General features: G+C 46.8%; 1 protein-coding gene across 23 annotated transcripts in view; it reads right to left on the bottom strand.

Moving 5' to 3' along the window:
- Positions 1–21,634, bottom strand: part of LOC128874271 (MAP7 domain-containing protein 1) — a 166,231-nt gene that overhangs the window by 102,358 nt on the left and 42,239 nt on the right. For 3 of the 23 annotated variants that reach the window (XM_054118837.1, XM_054118836.1, XM_054118841.1), the window contains exon 1: positions 2,341–4,049. The exons of 17 other annotated variants lie outside the window; for them this stretch is intronic. In XM_054118837.1, coding sequence (XP_053974812.1) covers positions 2,341–2,542 — 202 coding nt within the window. In that variant the 5' untranslated portion in view covers positions 2,543–4,049. Of the gene's footprint in view, positions 1–2,340; positions 4,051–5,341; positions 5,364–21,634 lie in introns of those variants that run through there. 3 more of the 23 variants (XM_054118850.1, XM_054118862.1, XM_054118833.1) reach the window with 2 other exon arrangements.

The following is a 21,634-nucleotide window of genomic DNA, read 5'->3' as shown; positions in this document are numbered from 1 at the left end:
AATCAACTATTTTTATTGTTCAGCTTTCTCGACAGTCCTTTCGTTACTTTCTCAGAAATTCCACTGGAAACGCAAACGGGACCGAGGATATTAAGACACTCGAAGAGCGTAGAAAAGGCAGGCGCCAAGAGCAAAGCGCAGCTTTGGAAACACTCGACTAATCCTCGAAACTCTTTCAAAGAGTTGTAGCGTACCAGTTTACTCGAGGAGCAACTAATCGAAGTAGGAAAATGAAGTATACACGTCAATGACAGAGTATACTTGATACGAAACTGAAATTGTTGCACTAATATCGTTAATCTAATTATAATTATACCATCGAAACAATAATTGATCTTACGCATAGCGCAGACTTTGCTCCGTCGGGATATCACCTTACCGCACTTTTTCAACGGGAGATGACTCGTCAAGTATGACGATATCAAACGTACATACGTGCAGTTTTTTGCATGCAAAATGCCAGCGAGGTGTCAGAGATGAATGTAATTGCTTTCAGAACGGCAGAAAAAATGATATACCAATGGTTCTCAAACTGTTTGAAAGAATAGGAAGAACTATTCGACATTGAACTGAACATCGCATCGTTTGAATTCGCAAGGATTGTCTCAAGATCATCTTCGATTACAACGTTCCGAATTCTTGGCAATGAAACGTGCCTCGCTTAATCCGTATTCTCCGTAATCCGTTCGCGAATTTCCTCGAAAAACGCTAAAATTCCGGACTATCCACCAATGTTACGTGCCTCTACCAGAAATAAACTTTCCAGATCACCTATAAATGTTTCTCACGCGGATGCACCCGTGAGAGAAAAACGATAGAACTTCGACAGGATCGTGAAATGGGAATGGGAAATAGGTCGGAGACGCGCCATACGACTTCCGTTTTTATAGGCAAATGTAACTCGCCCCCTTGCTTTCCAATCTCCACGAAACATGAGTTTTTTCATTTCTTTTCGTATTTCCAAATGGTCGCTTACAACTCGACGCGTTGCTCTGTTTTCCTCATTTATACGAACGCCACTGTGAGCGAGCAAAAATAAAAAACTAAGTAACGTTGCGCAACCCTGAATCGCTTATTGTGGCGGCTCGTCGGCTCGCTAGGTTTCGCGTTTCCATCCGCGAAAGCTTTATTGCCAGTTACAATGTCGCAAACCCTAGCGGGGACAAAAGTTCGCGAGTTTACGAACCCGTCTCGCTCGCAATTTTTCCGCTGGCAATTCTCAAGCTCTGGCGCTTGGAAAATTGTTCGTGACGGCTGTGTGAAACTAAAGAACACACGGGTGCTTGCTAAAACGCCGGAGCTACGAACCACAGACAAGAGAAATTCCTTGGAAAGGTAAACTATTAAAATTTAATTCCCTCCGAGATCTGTTTGAAACGTTTTGTAAAATTACCACGAGTAACAAGGATACGTAGATCGCGGGTCGGAAGGAAAACGGGTCGCGTTGGAGCAGTCTATTCGCTGTGCATCTTGTTTCGACGTCTGGTATTGGCCAGAACGACAAGATAACGAATCACTCGGGAAATATAGCACGGCTGTGAATCAAGCGTCCCTTAGCGTGCGAGTACAATGCCAGGTTACGTTCATTGACTGGAAGGACGGGCCTGAAAGAGGCTTTCTTATTAGCGAGTAGAAAGTAATCGTAACGACAGACAGGGAGTCGAGTATCAAGATGAACGCGATTTAACGACATTTCGATGCACAGTCTCGCTTAACGCTAGCTATCCCATGTTCCAATTAAAACTTCTTGCCGTCCACTCCAATTAAATTCCGAAGTTGAAGGACGATTTGTTAGGACAGGCGAACGAACGAAGCACGGGACGATCTGAAAAACTGGCGCGTGACAATCTGCTCGTTCCGACCAAATTATGACTACGTTCTCTATCGATACTTTCATCCCTCGACGTCGTAATAGGTACACGGGTACGCGACATTTAATCGACGCCGTGTTTACCTTTGAAACGAATATAAATGGCAAATACGCGAAGCGTGCAAACATCGCGAACGTGGTCGACGTATAGGAAATACGCAAATATTTTTCGCGAAATTCAACTCGACGACGGAACGTTTGCACGGAATATATTTTGTTTCCAAATATTATAAATGAAATATTTGAAAACCAAATAGCCGCAAAGGGATGTAAATATATCCTGCAAATACGTTCCACTCAAAAAAGAAAAAGTCTGAAAAGTACTGGTCTACCGCAACGAACACGATGTCTCGAGCGTTTTACAGGAGAAAAACGTTGTACATCGGACTACGGTCCCGTGCGTTCCATAAACCATAAAAAGCAAAGACTGGAAGTCCCTGCCAGTGACCCAGTGCAATACGACAACTTACATAGCCAGACGTTGCCACGCGGTGCCGTGTGGAGCAGGTTCAGATGCAAGTTGAAGTCCAGACCGGCCAGGTCCTGTCGCAAGTGGGTGCTGTCCATGATCAATGCCCTTTCCGGCAGCAGAAAGAGATGGTCGCTCCCCTCTGCGGGCCCCAGGGTTCGCGGTACGCCGAGCCCAAGAGGCCCAGAACGGGCCGTCAACATTCTACCGCTACTATTCTCGAAGAACGCGTTGTCGCCCGACGGCGCATCCTCAGGCCCGATTCCCGACACGCTGACCGTCGAAGCTACCCTTCTTCTCAGCGTCCCTTTTCCTGACACTTCCAATCAATTTCCTGCAGACTCGATAGCACTCGCGTTGGGTTACTCTTGGAGCACACTTGGAGGTTCACTGGCAAACTCTTCTCGTTCTCGGTGATCGAGGGGTACCTCTTGCCTTCTCTTGTTCTGGCACTTCCAATTCGATGGCGAGGATCTTCTAGCACCGATCGCACTGTAGGATCGACCAAATCGAACTTTACTTCTCACTTCTTACGAGACCACGCGATGACAGCACTCGCGAATGTTTTGGAGAAGCACACTTGAAAAATGTACCGTCTACCGATGTTTATTTGGTGTGCAGACGGAATCCGCGAAGCGAGGAAGGCACGGGCTTATTCGACCGACCCACCCGCTGCGTTCGTCTCTTTCATGGCGGGTGGCCGCGATGGCTTCGCGTTCCAATTAATCCGGCTCCCAATTACTGGCCAGCACTTTTGTCGATCGCTAATTGCGAATCGTCTGGGCTAGCGTTCCCCGATGGACGGGGTTCGCTGGACTCGCGTGGGGATGTCGAACAGCTGCGAAAATTTTGCTTCGGAGGTTTGCAAGATTTGCTTCCTCTCTCAGTTCGATTCCGTTCCTATCACGATTGTTTTCCCTGACTGACGAACCGCCGTGTCACGATAGAAACGAGCGCGTTGTGCGCGTATCTTCAATCGGCGAGACGGGACGAATAGGCTCCGCGATCTTGTGAGTCACTCGGTCAGTCAACTCCACGGAGCGGAGATGAGCGTGTGTATCGTAACACGTGGAGCGACAGGAGTGGCCTCGTTGATGAAATCGTTTAAAGTCGGGTAGCTTAGTTAAGAAGCCCCGAGAAGGGTGGGAACCGTGTGTCGAACACGAATACTCGACTCCAGACGCGACCTCGATCGCGATCCAGAAACACCACCTATCCGTATCACCTGTGCTCGCCGACAGCCGGTCCAAAGATAGATTCAATTTTATTCTAACAATAGACGACGGATAAAGACACTGCCAAGCGACTCATTCGCAAGTTTCATACTCGTTCCAAGTAAATTATAATCTCATTTTATTATTCGAGTTGTTAAAGGATGATAGATCCTCTACACGAATTTGATCACGTGTAAGAATTTTTTCTAGCGGTCTCACGAGTCACCCACGCCTCGATTCCGTTGACAAGGGAATAACTGCACTGTCAAACGATCCGCCTAGCGAGAGCACGTGTCACCGCAAAGACCGATCCGCGAGTCGCGCAAACACCGTATCGATCGAGAATCGACGTGCCGTGTATCGAGCGAATCTCTGACGACGATCGATTTACGCGGCACTGGGTCGACGGAAACGCGAGATTGGGTTCGCCGTCAATCGGACAGCTGAGAGTCGATGACAGCCGTTGTACACTCGTGGTGACGCGATCCTGCGCGCGTGGCGGTCAGCGTTCGACTGAATGACGCCGCGATGCAGCGCGCTCGTAAGCCTCACCGAGGGGTGACGGAAATTCCCGAACACGCGAAGACACGATCGGCCCGCCAGACACAATTTTTTGTTCGTTTCGTGGATATTTAATCCGAAGGTGGGCCGCGCGCTCAGCGCAGGTACACCACTGAACACTCGCGCCCTTGTTTGAACATGACAGGACGGATCTACCGGCACCGGCTCCGCGCGAAAAATCGACATCGATGTATATCTTTTCAGCGCGAGACGGTGAAATATGTTAAACGAAAAGCTTATCGTTGGTAACACGTCGCTCACGACAGCCCGTGAACTACAGCTTTGCATTTTTAGAACGTTCATCTAGTAATTACTTTATTAAAATTATAGGCTCTATAATAAGTTCAACGACAAGGGAAATTCCTCTCTCGTTTACATTACCCATTTCATTAGCGTTTACGCCTATTTGCTCGAAGCAGTTAATTCCGGTTTCATAAACATTTTCTTAATTACGGTTATCAACGTATTGCCGTTGAATTTCGCGTTTCGAATGTTTCGTAACTTATTCCTATTCCTTCGTACTAGTGCATAATTCAGATACATTACACGGTTGGCAAATTTACGGTGCCATAAAAGGATCGTTAGGAAATATTTCTATACGCACATAAAAATCAATTACTACTTGTTCCTAGATACAATTAAATGAAAATTGCGGCGCTCCGCTGTATAAAAAAATTCAAGAGTCGCGGAAGTCTCAAACGTATGGTCGTTAATGTACGATGAAATACAAATATTGAACAAGGTGTATAAATATTTATACAGTTTTCGCAACGGTTGGAGCTCGGAGAATGCAAACGTCCGAGCCCGGTGCTCGCTGACTCGATAAAAAAAATCAAGACCATGAAGAAGATTCGTTCGCGGGGCTACGTGTCTCGATAAACGACTAAAAACAAGGGGATTTTCTCTTAATATCCATCGATACGACTATTTCGGTCATTTTTCGGTACGTAACGGTGTCATTAAAAATTCCGTTCGAAAATCGGGGTTACCCAATTCTTCAGGATGACATCGCATTCGATAGCGTTAGATTATATTTGAAACGTTTGATTTATTTTTCAACCGTTTCGAGGCTCTCGAGGCGACACTTCTAGGATTATTACTTTCTCTTCAAATAGATGGAGCAGTTCAAGCAAATATAGAACGTACGAGGGAGGCAACTATTCTTTTCGTCGAGGCGAGAGAAAAAAAACTGAAACTCATATTTAATTTGATAATCTAAATCGGTACCTGACATTGCACGCATCCGTCGAAAGGCAGGAATGTAGGAAGATTTCTCAAAACCATGAACCGCTTTCGTCCGGCCACCCAGACGCTTTCGGATCGAAAATAAACTAAACGTCGCGTTCGTCGAGCATGAACGAGGGTACGAACGTGGGAGGTGCGCAAGGCAGAGTGAGAGAAGCTTCGCAATGCGAGATTATCCTGGTCGTAAGGAACGGTTGGCTGCGGTCAGCAATTTGCGCCAAGCTCGCTTTTATAGCTAGAGAATGTTTGATGAAGTCCGCGCCGAAACTATCCTTCGCTAGGTGATGATCGTTAGAGCGATTCCTAGAAGCGCCTTACGACCCAGAGACGCTCGGGGGAAAGAATATAAAGAATGCTGCGTGAGATGAAACGATAATTTTCAGCCCCATAAAGTATAATCGTAGCACCTAATGGTTGATCCGTTACTCGAGTTTCTCGATGATTTGCTGGGTCACTGTCTCGCTCGGTAACCGAACACTAAAGCAAAGAAAACGTTCGTCCAAGAACGAACGACTCATCCTTTATTTGCCGTGTCCTGACTATGGATTACACTTCAATTTGCATCGGCGGCTATATGCAGAGAACACTTGAACGGTAAACCAATTATCCATCGCTGCTTTCGCGAGTGTCGAGTAATCGCTACGTGCCCTAGAGCATCGAGTAGTACTCGACGACGTCCAACCGAGAGTCTCGCAAGAGCTACCAAATTTCTGTTATCTAACTCTCGTTCTCCAAATTCCCCGGAATCCTCGGCTAGATTCGAGACTTCGACGGACCAAGTTAGTCCGCATCGGATAACTGCGGTGTACCTCTAAAGAACTTCTCGTACCGTCACGCGTTTCACGACAGTGGAGTATTTTGTACATAATTTCACTTATCCCGTGTACCGCGAAGATGCACAACAAGTACAGTTTACGCGAAGTCTACGCTATCCCCGCTAGAAATTGGAAAGGGCGTGCCAAGCATGTCGAAGAGGCCACACGTTTCTCATCCCCGTGTTAGAAGCTCGAGGATCCCACGGAACTAGGAACAAAAAGATTTCGCCCAAGAAGTCAAACCGCCGTACTTTGCGAGACAGAAGTTCCAACGTCGTATACTGTTACCCGCATCGCGGAGGTGGCTGGGGCGCTTCTTGCGGCTTGATCTTCCGCGTGCGTGCCTCGTGTACGAAGTCACTGAAATACCGATCGATGCTCCTTTATGGGGACTAATATGCCAAGTCCGTCGTTCGACCGGACCGATGGCGAGCGGCTTCGTACATGGCACGATCGAACGAGTCACCAGCTGCCAGATCGGGATCGAGAACCAAGGGCAAGACGGTGATTGACAGAGATCTTTCGCCGTTTTTGCTCGCGGCACTTTGTCACTTCGACTACGACTGTCCGCTTGCTCGCTAATCGACGCTTCGCTGTTCGACACGGCTCGGAAACCACGAAATCTCGGAAGGAGGAGCCCCGCGAATTCAGAGAGCGTCCACGAATTTCGGTCACGTACGGATGACCGCTAAAGGAATCCTTGGGGACCTGTGAATTATCACAGAGACATTTATAGATTCGAATCCTCGAGGGAGGTGGCTCTCAGGCTAGCTCCTTGGGGGTTAATATCACGCTCTCGGAACATCGGGAAGGGCGAGAAATAATTCACTGATTCCAAAAGGCTTTTACGCGATGAATCCGTTCCGCAAATAAGTCCGAGCGAGACTGAACGTTTGTCGCGTGAGTGGTCGAATATGTCCTCTCTTTGCTGGTACAGATCGATCAAATATTCACGGAGATCGGAAAGAATTGACATCCGAAGCATACATGCCTTCAAACTCGTACGATCGAATATACAGTCCGACAAACGGAGGATATCCAGTTCTTCGCGCGTCGAGATGACTCAGTATTCGTTGAATACCTCGCGCGCGTCACATATTCGGGACAATAGCTCGACGGAATAACTGTTTAGCGGCTTCGAAGACCACTAACTCGCGATCTTCCGAGTCGTTCCGCGTTTCACCGTGGTAGCCATCGCGCGGCGCTAGACCAAGGCGGCCAGCTGCGCGGAAAAGTCGCCGAGGGATTAAATCATCGCTGAATCCGTGCAGCGCGCGAATCCGTTACTTCTCGTTGTCGACATGTGATATTACGCCATTGTAATGCTCGATACGCGATCGGCCGGAAAAGGGACGACGGGACGTGACGGCAATCGAGAAGACCCCGACACCGAAAGTAGCTCCGGGTACCGTTCGCATTAGCTACCATCCTTTTTGTCAGCGTCCGCCCAGTTGCAAAAATGCGTTTCCTTCGCGAGAGGCAAAAAGCAACCGTGGCTCTACTCGCTCGGCCGCGCATTGTCCGTGGATCGTTAAAAAGCTAACCAGAGAAAAACGATCCCTTCCGCGTGTGCGCTCTCGCGCGCTGACAACCGACGGTCCTACGAAAATTACGTCACGTACCGATATGCTTTCACCTGGCGAACGATTGTTTACTGGCGCGGCGAGGACTTCGACAGCGAGATCGACCGCGGCTGGTTCCCTACGAGGATGTGTCACAACCGTTTCCAGTCACGTTCGCTTTCCACGAATTTCGCAAGTTCGCGGAGAGGCCTCGAATCGCGTCTCGAAAACTCTGCAGCGTCGGATCCGCCGCGGTACTCTGCGCCAACTCGCGTTCGGTCCGATGCGAAAGTTTCGTTTTATTTTTACAGCTAGATCTCCTTCTTCCGAGAAAACCTTACGCTATGTTTTCGATCATGGGTGATCGAGATAAATACCTTGTTTGGAAATAAGCCACGGGTACGTTTTATGGTGTGTTTTCGTGACTTACCTGAAACAGAAAGAAAAAATCGAGTTAGCAGGAAACAGTAAGTAGATGATGGATGATTCTTCGACTAAAGGATGTTACCGAACGAAGAAAAATTCTTTGGAAAAGGATTCATAAAACCTCTAATTGCCTCGTAGCAGGATCGATAACGGTATCGACGAATTTTCTTACGTTAATCGAGATCCACGAGCATGGAACCCGATTCGAAAAGGAGCAAGGCGAACCGGGAAAATCGATGGTCGACGACCCAGTTTTATCAATAATACCGACCCGTTTATCTTCAGATTATCGCGGGTACCGACCGAATTGGCACGATCCGATGACCCACTAACGTTTACCATGCAGACTGCTAATCGGGATTAGACGGAATTAACTCAAACGCTGTCGCGTTATCCGATCCCGTTACAATTCTTTCGATCCAGTCAACTGATTCGCGAGAGAACAGTGTCCTCGCAACGAATCTCCAAATTCGATATTTCAAAGACAAAAGAGTATATTGTTTTTTGTATGTAGCTTCCTAACGTCATTTAACAAGGGCCATAAATAAATAAATTTGCTGTAGACCAAGGGTTCGTATTTATTGGCTGGTAGGCTATTTGTTTGGCGCGAATAAGGTTTGTCGCTCACGTTTTCGCCACCGGACGATGTTCGTTACCGTTACGAGGAAGAAAACCAAAAGGAGTGGGTAACAAGATCGAATTAATGCGCTCGTAGACTGGTTCAGAAACTCTCGATGATCCGAGGCAGACCGATTTGCCTAGGCAAAACGCGTTTACGCGCTGGAAATTGGGTCGGCCGGCAGATTCCAGGAAGGCAGGAAAGGAACGCAAATAATTCCGTTTCGATGATCGTCCCCGGATCGCGGGTTCGACCGGCAGCGAGATCGTTCCGCTGTAATAAATATCTCGACTAGGGGCTCGCTCGGAGGCGAGGAGGACGAACCGCCTGGTTCTTTAGTATTTTTTTTCCTTCCGCTTTGAGCTCGAAAGCTTCCACGGAGGCGGTTTCTTGCCGAGCTGCAAATTAAACGACCGACCAGTGGCCGGCGAAAGTGGAGCAGCCAGGACCAAGGAAAAACGATCTTCGCCGGAACGACGCAGAGGCTCGTGAACTCGCTGGAAGATCGTGGGGAGCAGATAAGAAGTGGAAGTTCCCGGATACAGGGGAGACCTGCCAAATCTGGACCGTCGCCCACGTTGCGCCAGTATTTTAATTTAAAATGCGGGGAAGATTTGCCTTCGATTGGCACCACGAGTTATCTACGCTGATAAGTAAATTAGATGCACCAGTAGGTAGCTAACACCTTCGAGGCTTTTTACTTAAAATAACCGTGCTTGCAGACGACGCTGGCGAAGAATCGAACGACTAGAATCCCCACGAGCGGAACAACTTTCGAGGGTTAAACTCTGATTTCCACTCACGATCTCGCGAACCTTTTCTTCATCCCCCTAGCCGCCCCTCAGCGATGCGAAGTTGCGGAGGAGAATCTTTTTGATATCTGAAACGAAGCAGAATCGACGCTCCAGCTTCCTTACATTCTTCCTCGAAGTGCACCGAATAAAAGCTCGGGAATGCAAATGAGCCTGCGAAAGGATTCCCTGGCCAAGGACGGAAATGTAACAACGGCGAAGAAGCTCCGCAGGGCTCGGTTTACAAACAGAATTGTTGCCCGCTTCTTGCCAAATTCGATCAACCTCGCAATCTTACGAACCTTTCTAATCAAATTAATTCACTTATAAAAAGTTGCTTCTATTTCATTGAAATACAGACGGAAAGATCCAATCTATTGTATAACGAAAGTGCTTAATTAAGTTTCGGCTACCTGGATCGGAGTCGCTTTCACCGAATTTGCGCTTAGTCACTAGGAAGGAGTAACGATATGTCGTCCTTTTTTAATTCACGAATGAAACTTGAGCCGTTGCGTGATTTTTATTCTGTATATATTCGTAACAACAACTGCGTCTACCTGTCCCAGTCAGAAGCAGTTCAGCGGAGGGAAAACACCGATTGAACCAAAGATTGAACCGAGATTGTCTGGCTGTCTGCATCTAGCTGATTATTAGCGACGATGGTTTTGCGGTGGATACATTGCGGCGAGTTGAAGCCTATTCAGAGTATACAATGTTTCGCGAAGAATATCGTGCGGTATTTTGTGTGGTGAACAGAGAAATCTCTTCGCTGACTATGTTTGATATTCTCCACGATGAACCGAGTATTTGATACAGTTTACCTTCAGACGTAATCGAGTTTCTTGGGAATATTAAGAATTCAAGCGTCGCTAGCAAATTTCGTACGAATAATGCAAGTATTGTTTGATCATTGCACTCGACCATCGCATTCGTCATAAATTGGAGGATTTCTTTTACAAACTCAAGAACGTGCGAGTCTCGCGTGACCGATCTCGGGCTGCATAATTTTATCGAGCAGATAACCGATATTTTACACGCACGGGTAAATGCTTCTTCTCCCCGTTCTAATCTGGATGGATTTGCCGATGGTTCCGTTATCGTTTCTCGTTTCAATAAAAACGTTGTCCAACGGCGGAGCGTTTCCTTCTTAGAAATTCAAAGAGGGTGCAACGGTAACTCGCGGACAATCGTCCCTGTGTGCCTAATCTCGGTGAATTAATCCGTACAGCATCGTCGCGGCTGCTCTAACGTCGCGTATCTCTTCGGTCGAACGACCTCCCGACGAAAGTTGAATCAGCGAGAACGATTATCGCCGCAAGAACAAACGAACGGGCAATTATTCCGCGTAGACAGCGGCTAAACGCGGCCCAACAATTCCACGGAGTCTTTAACCTGAATCCGGACGTCCAACTTTCCTTCCTCCGGCTGTGGTCGATTATTTAACCAAAACGAACTAAATTATACACCTCGCGCGCATCAAACGAACGTTCTAATAGTGGCTTAACCCTCTTACTTGGTTCATTATTGTTTTTCTATCGTATTATGATTTCTTGCGTTACCTTAAATCTAGTAACGATGTGAAATACGTTGCAAACTCGTGATCGAGGGTACGATTAAAATAAGAATCGCGGTACCACTTTGCCCATCTGTTCAAAGTGGCAACGACCTGCTCCTCCAACGGTAATCCACTTTAATCCCGACGAGGAGCAACCGTGTCAACCTAGTCGTTATGAAAGAAGATCCTTTTTAATTCTTAACAGAGGCCAGTCTTCGCTCCCCGTTCTACGAGCAGGGATTATACAAAGGATTGAACCACGGGTGCCGGCCTCGTTACTTCCATCTTCCTGATTAACTCGCTCCGACTCCTGTGGCTCGCTCGCTTGTGTGCTCGACTTTTATCGCTCGAAAGTCGACCTCCTGTCTCTGCCTCGCTACGTTCTGGCCACCCATCCCCTGCGCCCTGTTGAAACAGATACCGATCAATTTTCTCGTGTCATCGAAACTCCGGTTGAAAATATCGGAAAGGTGAAAAGATTGGATTGCCAACTTTTTTGCGGCAAAGCGACAGAGATTTTATTCCGTTTTCCCCAGTTCCATCATTCTCTTCGAAGCTTTTAAATTAGATATCGGACTGTCCACGACGCGGTACACGAGAAAGATAAAGGAGACCATCGAGCTTGCGTTTTATCCTTCGTAAAAGGTCGAGTTTGAAAAAGATTGAAACCATACGTGCGGTGAATCAAAGAAAAAGAAGAAAAACACCCGGAAGAGTCATGTGGGGCTAATTAATACGAGGGAACCCTACCCGCGACGCGCGAAAACAGACGAAAGTGGATTCACGGCGTCGTGACACGCTCGAATGCAAAACGCTACAAGATGTTTCATTCCTCGCCGACTCGAGACATCTCGTCTCGAGATCGAGTCGCGGCCCTCTCACGTCCGTTTTCGAGGAACTCTGGACGACGACCGCGACCCCACGGACCTTCATTTTCTGCCGGCGCTCGACTTTCGCCATGTTTTATGTATCAGGTTGTAACATATGCAAGCCTCGGGAAGAAATTCTAAATTTCCAATGCGCCTATAGTTGGAGTTAACTCTTTATCGAATTAAATTTAATATCGATAATCTAAAAGGAAGAAGATCATACGAGATGTAGCATTTTCTGTGCGAATTCCCTCCTCTCGATAGAACTGTTTGACCGTGTTCTTCTAGATGTTCGTTTAGTCGTTGCTAGACACGTAATTCGCAAACTATAAAAATCCAAGGATCGCGGTACGAGAGAAACAATGTTGTTCGCTCAACGGAGCGCGTGATCCGAATCCTTCCACGGGAGTCGCATCGATTCCTCGAAGAGGCGCACGAGTGGTCGAAGCGTTGGAGCACGTTTCGCGACTTCCTTTTTTTCTTTTTCTTTACCAGTTCGGTTCGTCCTGGTTGTCCGTAGGCGTTAAACGCGGAGCCAAAGGATGCCGTCCTCCGATCGATCGAATCTTTCATCTAGGTCAGACTCGCTGTTCCCCACGTGTACATCCCTCTTATTATCCTTCAGCTACTCCAAGATCTGGCGCCTTCTCGTTTAAAGCAGCGCTAATGAACTCGCCGGACATACGGACCGCGATTAATCAACGAACTCGAGGAATTTCCCCGATCGTCGCGATTCTTCTCCGCCCTCCCCCTCATTACTCCGTAATTAGCAACAATTTACATCCCGTCCGAGGAAACGTGGCCCTGATTAACGAGATCTGGATGCAGACTGAAAGTCGAGAGTTCTGATTCGCATCGAGAACATCCTCTTCTCCTTTCGTCCGGGATCCTGGCAGGATCTAACGTCTTCAAGAAAGATTTTCGTGGATTTCGTGGAACCCTGTTAGTTTCTTTGGTATTCGGTGAGCAATGGTAGACTTCCAAGACACTGGCTTATCGCTTACAAACTTCTAAAGTTCGAGCGCATAGATTTCCCAGTTTTTGAACGCAGCTATATATCCTCGCCATTCTCATGAGTTTGCCAGCAGCTTCTTTACTCGAATACCTCGTCCCCTATAAACACGCAGGAAATTGTACGCCAGTGAGCGGATTAAGGCTGACAAGCGGCTACGTACGCAGCAACTCGAGCTGCATTCCAGTTCATGTCTTACACGTGGGGGGCTTCCTATCAACCACTTCGCCGGGTCAAAGTACACCGTGCGTCATTGTCGAGCCAAAGGGTGCGCGTTTCGCGTGCATCATTCAGGCCAGGAAAGCTTTGAGTGGCCCTCTACGCTCGTGCCGTTCCAAATAATGCACCGGCTGTACCCAGAAGCTTCCGCTTCGAAAGTCTGTCGTCCGATAAATATTTCATGAACGTTTACACGAGCCGGATAACGCGGCAGACGCCACAACCTCGACACGAGCTCGCATCACGACGTTCGAGAAACGAAATGCGTTGTCGCGTTTGGAACGACGGGTGCAATTCGGAAATCAATTGTTGGATCAGATCGCACTGCATCTACGAAAGGGAAATGACGAAATCCTCTGGTGTTGCTTATTATAGCTTCGCTGATAAGAAGGGCCTCGATTTTCCTCGATGGATCGGAAAACGAAGGCCAGCTCTCGCAACGTCTCCTGGCTTTGGCCTTCAGTAGAAGTGTCCATTCATCCCCTGACGTAAGAGGATATAGACGCTATCGGTCCCAGCTACTCCTAAGCGCCTCGTGTGCGGAACATACGATACATGTAAACGCACGAGGGTGGATACGTCACCCTTGGCAACAGCCACTGTAGAATTATCATAAATTTCCCATGAGTACGCCGCTGCCAATTTCTCTGTGTTTAATTCCACCGAACGTAACGCAGTCATCGCATGTGTTTGCACGATTCGCGCATGAAGGAGTCTTCGTGTGCTCTCGCTGCATCCGTGACACCGATTAATCTCGGTACGCCGAATCGTCCGTCGTCCCATCGAAACATATCACCGAGATTTCTGTTCCACCTCGTGTCAGCGGTTCGACCCTACCACGTGTCATTCCGAAAGCAGAGTTACACAGATGGAAAATTATAACTCTCGATATCTTGCGTGTGTTCGTCGACCCGAGCGAAACGAGTAATTGTAAGTGGTTTCTTTTTACGAATAGGTGGTATTGACTTAACGGGAGAGTAGAAAGTGAAACGGTAGCGGAAGGGCGTGTTGAGTGACCTGCACAGTTTCCTAAATTCCAAGAGTAATACGTATGATTCGAGACATTTCGTCGAATACGTCGATACGCTTGACTTTCTATTTTCATTTCTACTCGACGAGCACTTCGGGACGAAGTCTCGCGTGTATCTATCTACCCGACGAAACATGACGTTTGGATACCTCGTGACCTAACGTGTCGTCGCGACATTTTCGCTTAATTAACGTGCAAATCCAAATATATCTGGAAATTGAACGAGCCGTCGTATCGCTGTCAAAATAAACGAGTCAACGACGTCCCATCATACTTTCAGATTAACCCCAGTACGGTCTATGATGGGAAACTCACGCGACACTCCACTCGATCGATATTAGTTAACGATACACGCGGCTCGCTAAGCATGCAAAGTGACAAATAATCGCGGTAGACCTCGGCGAGGGACCGTGCGAACTCGGATTTCACGTTCGAGCGATGCGTACGCGCAGGTGTAAGTCGTTTTATCAACTTCCTGCTGCACCTGTGCTTCTCCTTCCACCGTGACGTCGCGGTATGTTAATTCCCGTCTTTCTACTTGGGTTGGGCTGCTTTTGCTCCTCCGAGACAACCTAATCGGAACCAATTAGAGCTACATCGCTTTAAATTACCTACCCGATCACGACGAACCGCGAACGTCCAAAGAAGAGGAAACAGCGACCCACATCGACCGCATCCGTCGCGATGGAAATTAGTACAACTATTGTATCATTATTGGCAATAAACGGTCAACGAAACAAGAAAACGCTCCGCGAAATTAACCTTCTTACCTAGCCTGACGGCTTGGAATACAGAACTGGGAATAATTGGACACTTAAACTCGCGTATTATTCGGCTGGCTCGCAGATCCGTGCGATGCGGATATCCTATATTCTATTTACACAGAAACGTTATACCTATTAGGAAATACTGGAACACCTAGGAGTCCCTCCATCCAGCTATACCGTTACTAAACTCTCGTATACCCTGGAAATGGTGCTTGCTCAAATGGAATTAATTCAATCCGGATGAGGGTAATGGGTGGTTGCGGAGAGTGATACTGTGTGCATATCCACACTCTGGAGCCAACCTGCGTCGAGTCTAAGTTTTGACGATTTATAACTTTAAGCAACGTCGACGACAGTTAAGAGACTATACATGTTTGTCTCAAATGTATAACGTTACAGTTTTCAGCCGGAGCACCGCAGGATTAACAAACGCCTAACGCTGCACAACTCTCGGCAACGCATTGCCAGATAACGAAACTTTCAACGTCGAATGCTGTCGCAAGAAACGTTGGCTGAAACTGGTGATCGCTTAGCCGTCATCCCCCTTTGCCAAAAATGGCCCGAGCATCCGCGAGTTGGGCAGATAGTTGAAGCCCGAAGACGTCGGAGAAATATCTCCAACGGCATTTGTAAACATGACCGAGCACGGAGACGATAAACAAGAAACTTCCATGCCTCCGTCGTGTTTTAACGCTTGGCGTAAGTCATGGCACAATATCGTGAATAATGGATCGCGTCTGATACGAGGATCGGAGCGATACGCCTCGCCCGCGGCTGATGCGCCGATCGATGCTTTCTGGTAGCCCAAGGGTCGGTAAACAACCAATAGAACGATACATCTGATCGTGCAGGCCGACCGAGTCGAATCTTAATTAGAGAGATCATCGAGCCGCGAGTAGCAGCTTCGAATTGCCTTGCATTTTGAACGCGCGATGAATCGTTTGAAAAAGAGAATCTGAAACAGGAGTTGCGTCGATTATAACTGGCCATCGTGCGTGGAATTGCGATGAAAACTATGAACTGGTGAATGTAAAACAAAATGTCGAGTTTTGGATTTGAAAAAAAAAACTTAAATGTGTATAGAATGGATGACTAAATATCGAGCTTGGCTTCTTCGCGATGGTTTCCACGATACGAGGATTACCACGTCCACTGCAATGAAAACACGGTTGGCTAGTTATAGTCAACACCTCCGTTACCGTGAAACGGAGTTTATAATCGCCCGTCCTTCGCGGGAGTCGGTCGGGTTGTTAGTCATTAGCAGGCTCGAATTACGCATTCTTTTCCTCTTACTTGTACCGATGAATGTGCAACGCGAATGTACACTCTCCGTGCTACGCTATTTGTAGCGGCTTATTCAGTTTCATCGTCGTTGTCTCGAGATCAAAGGCTGAACGAGAAGTCTCAAGTTTTAATAGAGAAACTTAGGAGGCATGCGCTTGAAAAGTTGCGGGTAACATGAATTCGGAATTGTTCGGTTTCTGAGAAGCAGTCGCGTGAAGATTGATCGACGCGATAACTGTCAAAATTAATTAGCACGAAGTAATAATTTGCTTATTTCAAGCAGGTCCATAATCGTGCTTCGCGAGGGTTGAAAAATGTTCGTACGACGGAAGCCAGTGGTTTCGTAGAGCGAAGATATTCGTAATTCCTTTGCCAGGGAAGATATTCTATCTGAAAGTATCGTAAACTCGGGTGGACGTCGAATTTTCAACGGATTCGAGGTACAGAGTCGGCTTCCCAAATTATGGACACGTGAATCATCGCTGCATCGCACACCTGCATGTCTCCTGCAACATGGTCGCCCGAGGCGTATGCAAAATTCAGGAAACCGTCCAAGAAGACCTCATTACGTCCTCGCTACCGCGTCTCCGCATCGCACTGCAGCCCTCCAAGATCGTCTTCCGAACTTCGTGTTTGTCTGAAGTACTTGACATTCGTTACTCGAACTCTGCCAGTTTGGACTCCTTTGCGCATGCATGATGTCACAATTAACGTGTTCAAAGGACACGAGTCATCCCTTTTTATTATAGGATTTTCCTGACACGATTCATAATAATCTTTTACACCCAATTTCGTCACATTTTTCTCTGTACGTCGTTACATGTAGGTCAGGTGTAACAGTTACACAACCGAGTCCCTTTTATACGACTCTCTTCAGAATAATCACTTGGTACGTACTTGTCTTCGCAAATTATGTAGGTAGAAGCCGCAGCGGCGTGTTCTACAGCGAAGCACAGACTCTTGAGATCGAAACCTTCCGCGTAGCTAACAACGATCTTCACCGACCTCGTCAAAGAACAGTGGTGTGAACAACTACAGCGTCGTAGCGACTTCTCGCATACACTGTGCTCGCATTATGGAATCACCAAAATTATGTAAAGGTACAAATCGCTGGTCGAAATACACAGTTAATTACGTCTGGAGCCTGTAATTATTCAGTGTATGTTGCGGTGGAAAAACACGGAGAGTTCCAAGCTGTTGGTAAGACGCGAAAGTCAACGTATCATGAAGTGGTCGAGACGCGGCACGTGGTTTTCAGCGTCGCGATCAACCTGGCGGAGGTCCACGTCGCGAGTGTACTCGACCACGCGATGGTCCTAGCGCTAATGAAGAGAAGCTATCTTTAAAAAAAAAAAAAAAGGGAAAAGACTCCCGTCACCCAGTCGGGCACAACGTTGTTTCTTACCGGCGTTATGCAAAAGGAATTGGACGATGGTTGCCAGGGTGACGCCAGCCGACGCCCGACCGGCAGGGTCGATACGACGACATCGACGTCACCGATTCGTTTCTCGACACTCAAAGGTTGCCGTTGGAACTTTTGTTTACACGCAAACGCGTCCTCGGGGAACACGGACGGCTCCGAAATTTATCTTGGTCCTGTCTCTACTGACTTTTCCGCAGCTAAGAAATCAGCTAATGGACACCGAGCAGCGATACAAGATTCAGAATCTGTCTGTCGAAAATTTGTAACTACTGCGGATGGTTGGCTACCTCGCAAGACGCCTGGCCACGATTACATAAATTTACGACAGCCTCGGACCGAGAATGGAGAACTAGACCATCGCATTCGGTGGAACACAGACCGCTGCACCTCCGGTGAAACGAATTTGTTTCGCAAACGAGCCGCGAAGCGAGTAATTTTTACAATTGAAGGCAAAATCCAGCTAATCGCGGCGGAAGTCGCGATCACGACCGGTTTTACGAGCCGCAGTACGTCCCAGTAACCCGCGAAATATGCCTAACAACGCGAACCAGAGGTATTGTTACGACTACGGCGAACCATAAAGATAATCTATCCAACTTTATTGACAACGTCGATCTCTATCTCGCGAGTTCGCTCGGTGCGCGTCTCCCATTGTATTTACAATACGACGGTTTCTACGCGAACTCTATTGTCCGTGAAATGAAAAAAAAATTACTCATTCTAACATGCATACGCGTACAAAGAGGCAGCTAAGTTGCACGTGCGGTTGCAGAAGACGTTCGCTAAACAGAAACTTCTTTCATTGTACGACGTTCTCTTTTTCTCGTACCGAGAGAAAATTCAATTTAGTATGCTAATTTTCCGCCACTGAATGTAATATTTATTTCTTCGATATCCTTTCTACTCGAATGTAAATGCAACAACGTTCTACGCCTTCATACTAATGAGAATAAATACAACTCGGCTGTCTAATTATTCCTCAGGCGGATTTCGTGTGTATCGAGACGTTGTACGAATAAATATTATACGCGGGAAAGAACAATTTGCACGTTAAATTGAATTTACGTTGGCTGAAACCATACTCCTAGCGTTAAAGGGAAAAAAGAGTAAATAATTACTCTGTTAAAAGCTGTTCGGATACTTTTGGAAGGTACCGCGTTGGCCTCGATTACCATATAAAACCTGAACGTCCTCCACTCGATTTAATTATTAATATAGATGGAACAAACAAGCGAGACTTTCTCCATGGACCGTTTCTACGAAGTGGAACAAGAAAACTGGAAAAAGAAAGGAGTCCCGGATTTAAGGTCAGATAAAACGGAGCGTACAGCGATACCCAGCGAAATAGTAACAAGATCTTTAGATATAAAAATAAATGTTACATTACAAGAATATAAGAAAGATCTTAGAAAAAGTAACTTCTTAGAAACAATGGTAAAATTTCATTAATTCTTCCCAGTTGTGTACGTGTCCGTGTATGAGCTGGAACAGGCCGGGAGGAGATGCTCGGATGATACAGACAGCATCCCACTGTGACGTTGTTAGTTCAATTTCCGATCTTCCTGAATCATGCCTATATGGAATGAGTCATTCAAAGGCTTGATTGCTGTCGAGGCATTGATTCAATTAACATCGATACAAATAGATTGCGTAACTCTATTGACGCATCGAATAAAGGGTATTATTCAACGTAATTTACGGATCACGGACGGGAATGAAAATAAATGTTCTCGGAACAGGTAGAAATAGAATATAAAAAATAGAAAGCCCTCGAACTTTGTTATTTTTCATCAACACTTTGTACATGCAAGTATAAGAGTGATCAGAATCGTTTCATAAACACGGGTCCAGAAAGCAGCCTACAGGAAGTCGCCAAGAAACGCGTTAACTCGTCCAACTTCCTTCTCTATCAGTTTTCTCTATCCACGCTGCAAACGTAGCCCGTCCCAGTTTCTAGAATCGTCCCATATACGATAAAGCCATCGCACTGTTTTCATACGTGAGATGCAATCGAATCGAAGCGGGATAAAATTCTGATTCCCGCACGTGCCAAGCGAGCAACCCCCTTGGATGGTCCGTGCCCTGTGCAGTTGCCCATGCTGCACCGCCCTAGTTACAGTGCTCGCTGAAAGTGTAACTAATTAGGCGCTTTCGAAAGTTGCCGCAATGCAACAATGTTTTATCGGGCCGAGGAAACCGAGATACGAACACTTATTGGCTATCTTTGTTCGTCCGTTAAATAACGAGAGGAGAGTACACGGAACGAACCGTGAAACGTACAGTCGATTCGATAAGTATGTTAACGAATCGCGGACAAGATTGCGAATCATTTAATCTAGTGTTACGAGTTACTTGAATTTGGATGTAAAGCATATTTGATACTCGATAGAAAATTTCTTCGCGTTTCCGACTTCCTGCCTAAATTAAAATATGTTTACTTTTCGTCCTTACAGGAGGCTTCCTGGAGCGTTGCGCGAGGATTGCACTTTACTTGGCGAACGATCAAATTATCCTAACGCGATGTGGTTTCTCGGTTTCTTTCAATTCAATTCGGTCGCATCTTTTTTTCACGCTCACTTTAGACAAATTGCATTGCTCTGCAACCGGGGATAACGAATAACCTTGTTTCCAGCGGTCGTAAATCCTTGATCCTTCTTCAACGTATCGCTCTAATTTTCTCATCGTGACGAACGAAATATTAGTTTAGAGAAAAGGATCGAGGTAACTTCGGTAGTTGTTTGGAAAAGTAGAGTTTCCAAACATTTAAGAATAGAATAAATTTCCCCCTGGGCAATTTACATGGATCAATTATCGCGTGTTGAATGACGTCTTACATGCCTCTCCCCCCCCCCTCCCCCCCGAGCGACACGATAACAAACTTTCCGACGTGGTTAACATGGAAGTCACTTGCGTAACGATGAAGTTCGAAGTTTCTGTTACGGAATTTGTGTGTTAGGCGTATCGTGTAGGCGGTCTCTAAATGGAACTGGCCGTGATTTAGTCGCTCATTTTGTAGCGCCTAGAGGAGAACCGTACAATTGCAAGGCACGTATGGGAACCGTGACCTATCTCGAAGGGCTTTCGGCGGCGCATGTGCAATTAGCAGAACTGAACACGAGGACGCGTAAGAATACCGCGCGTAATCGATTGCGCTCGTTGCTTAAAATTCCTCGCGTCTTTTAATAGATCCAATTGCGTTGGTAGCGCGAATCTGATGCCAAAGTCTCATCGAGGAATTCCTAATAAGGAATTTAAACGAGAAATTCTGAACTGATAATCCGTCTACACGAACTCGATTCTTAACTGACATCTCGACAATTTTTTGAAAAGAATAGTGTTGTTGCTGTTGCATCGTCCGCGTCGATTCTTCGAAAGACCGACCCCAATTCCTCGATGTGACACTCGTCACGCATGGCACTGGAGAATTCGTTGCGACGGTTCACTTAGGGACCGTCGTTATTACTCTCGTTTCGGGTCGATGAGAACGCGACCCGTCGAACGTGTCGTCCAAATTACTGACCGGAACAGAAAAGAGAACGTCCTCGACGAACTCGCGACAAGGGTCGAATTTCAACGGGGAAGACCGTGTATAACGATGAGAAAAGTTGAGAGATAACAACCTTTCAGAATTTTTCATTCGTGATAAATTTTTGTGGGATTAAACGCAATTCGAATGTAAGAGGAAAAAATGTACGGGAAACGTTTTCTGAAACATCAAATGTCATTTATGTGAGTGCCGGGCAGCGGTACATGACAGTTCGTGTGAAAGATCGAAACCATTAAAAACACTTTCACATGAACTTATTTTTCGTTGAGACTCCTACATATGGGGGCTCGTCCGGGATGGGGGGTTACAGCGGCAGAGGACCGGCCAGTCACGATGAACAACAATGCCACGCGAAG

This window comes from Hylaeus volcanicus, chromosome 3 (genome assembly GCF_026283585.1).
Source record: "Hylaeus volcanicus isolate JK05 chromosome 3, UHH_iyHylVolc1.0_haploid, whole genome shotgun sequence".
In the NCBI taxonomy this organism is placed as follows: domain Eukaryota; kingdom Metazoa; phylum Arthropoda; class Insecta; order Hymenoptera; family Colletidae; genus Hylaeus; species Hylaeus volcanicus.
Note: the sequence above shows the minus strand (reverse complement) of the source record. Positions and strands in the feature narration are given on the sequence as shown.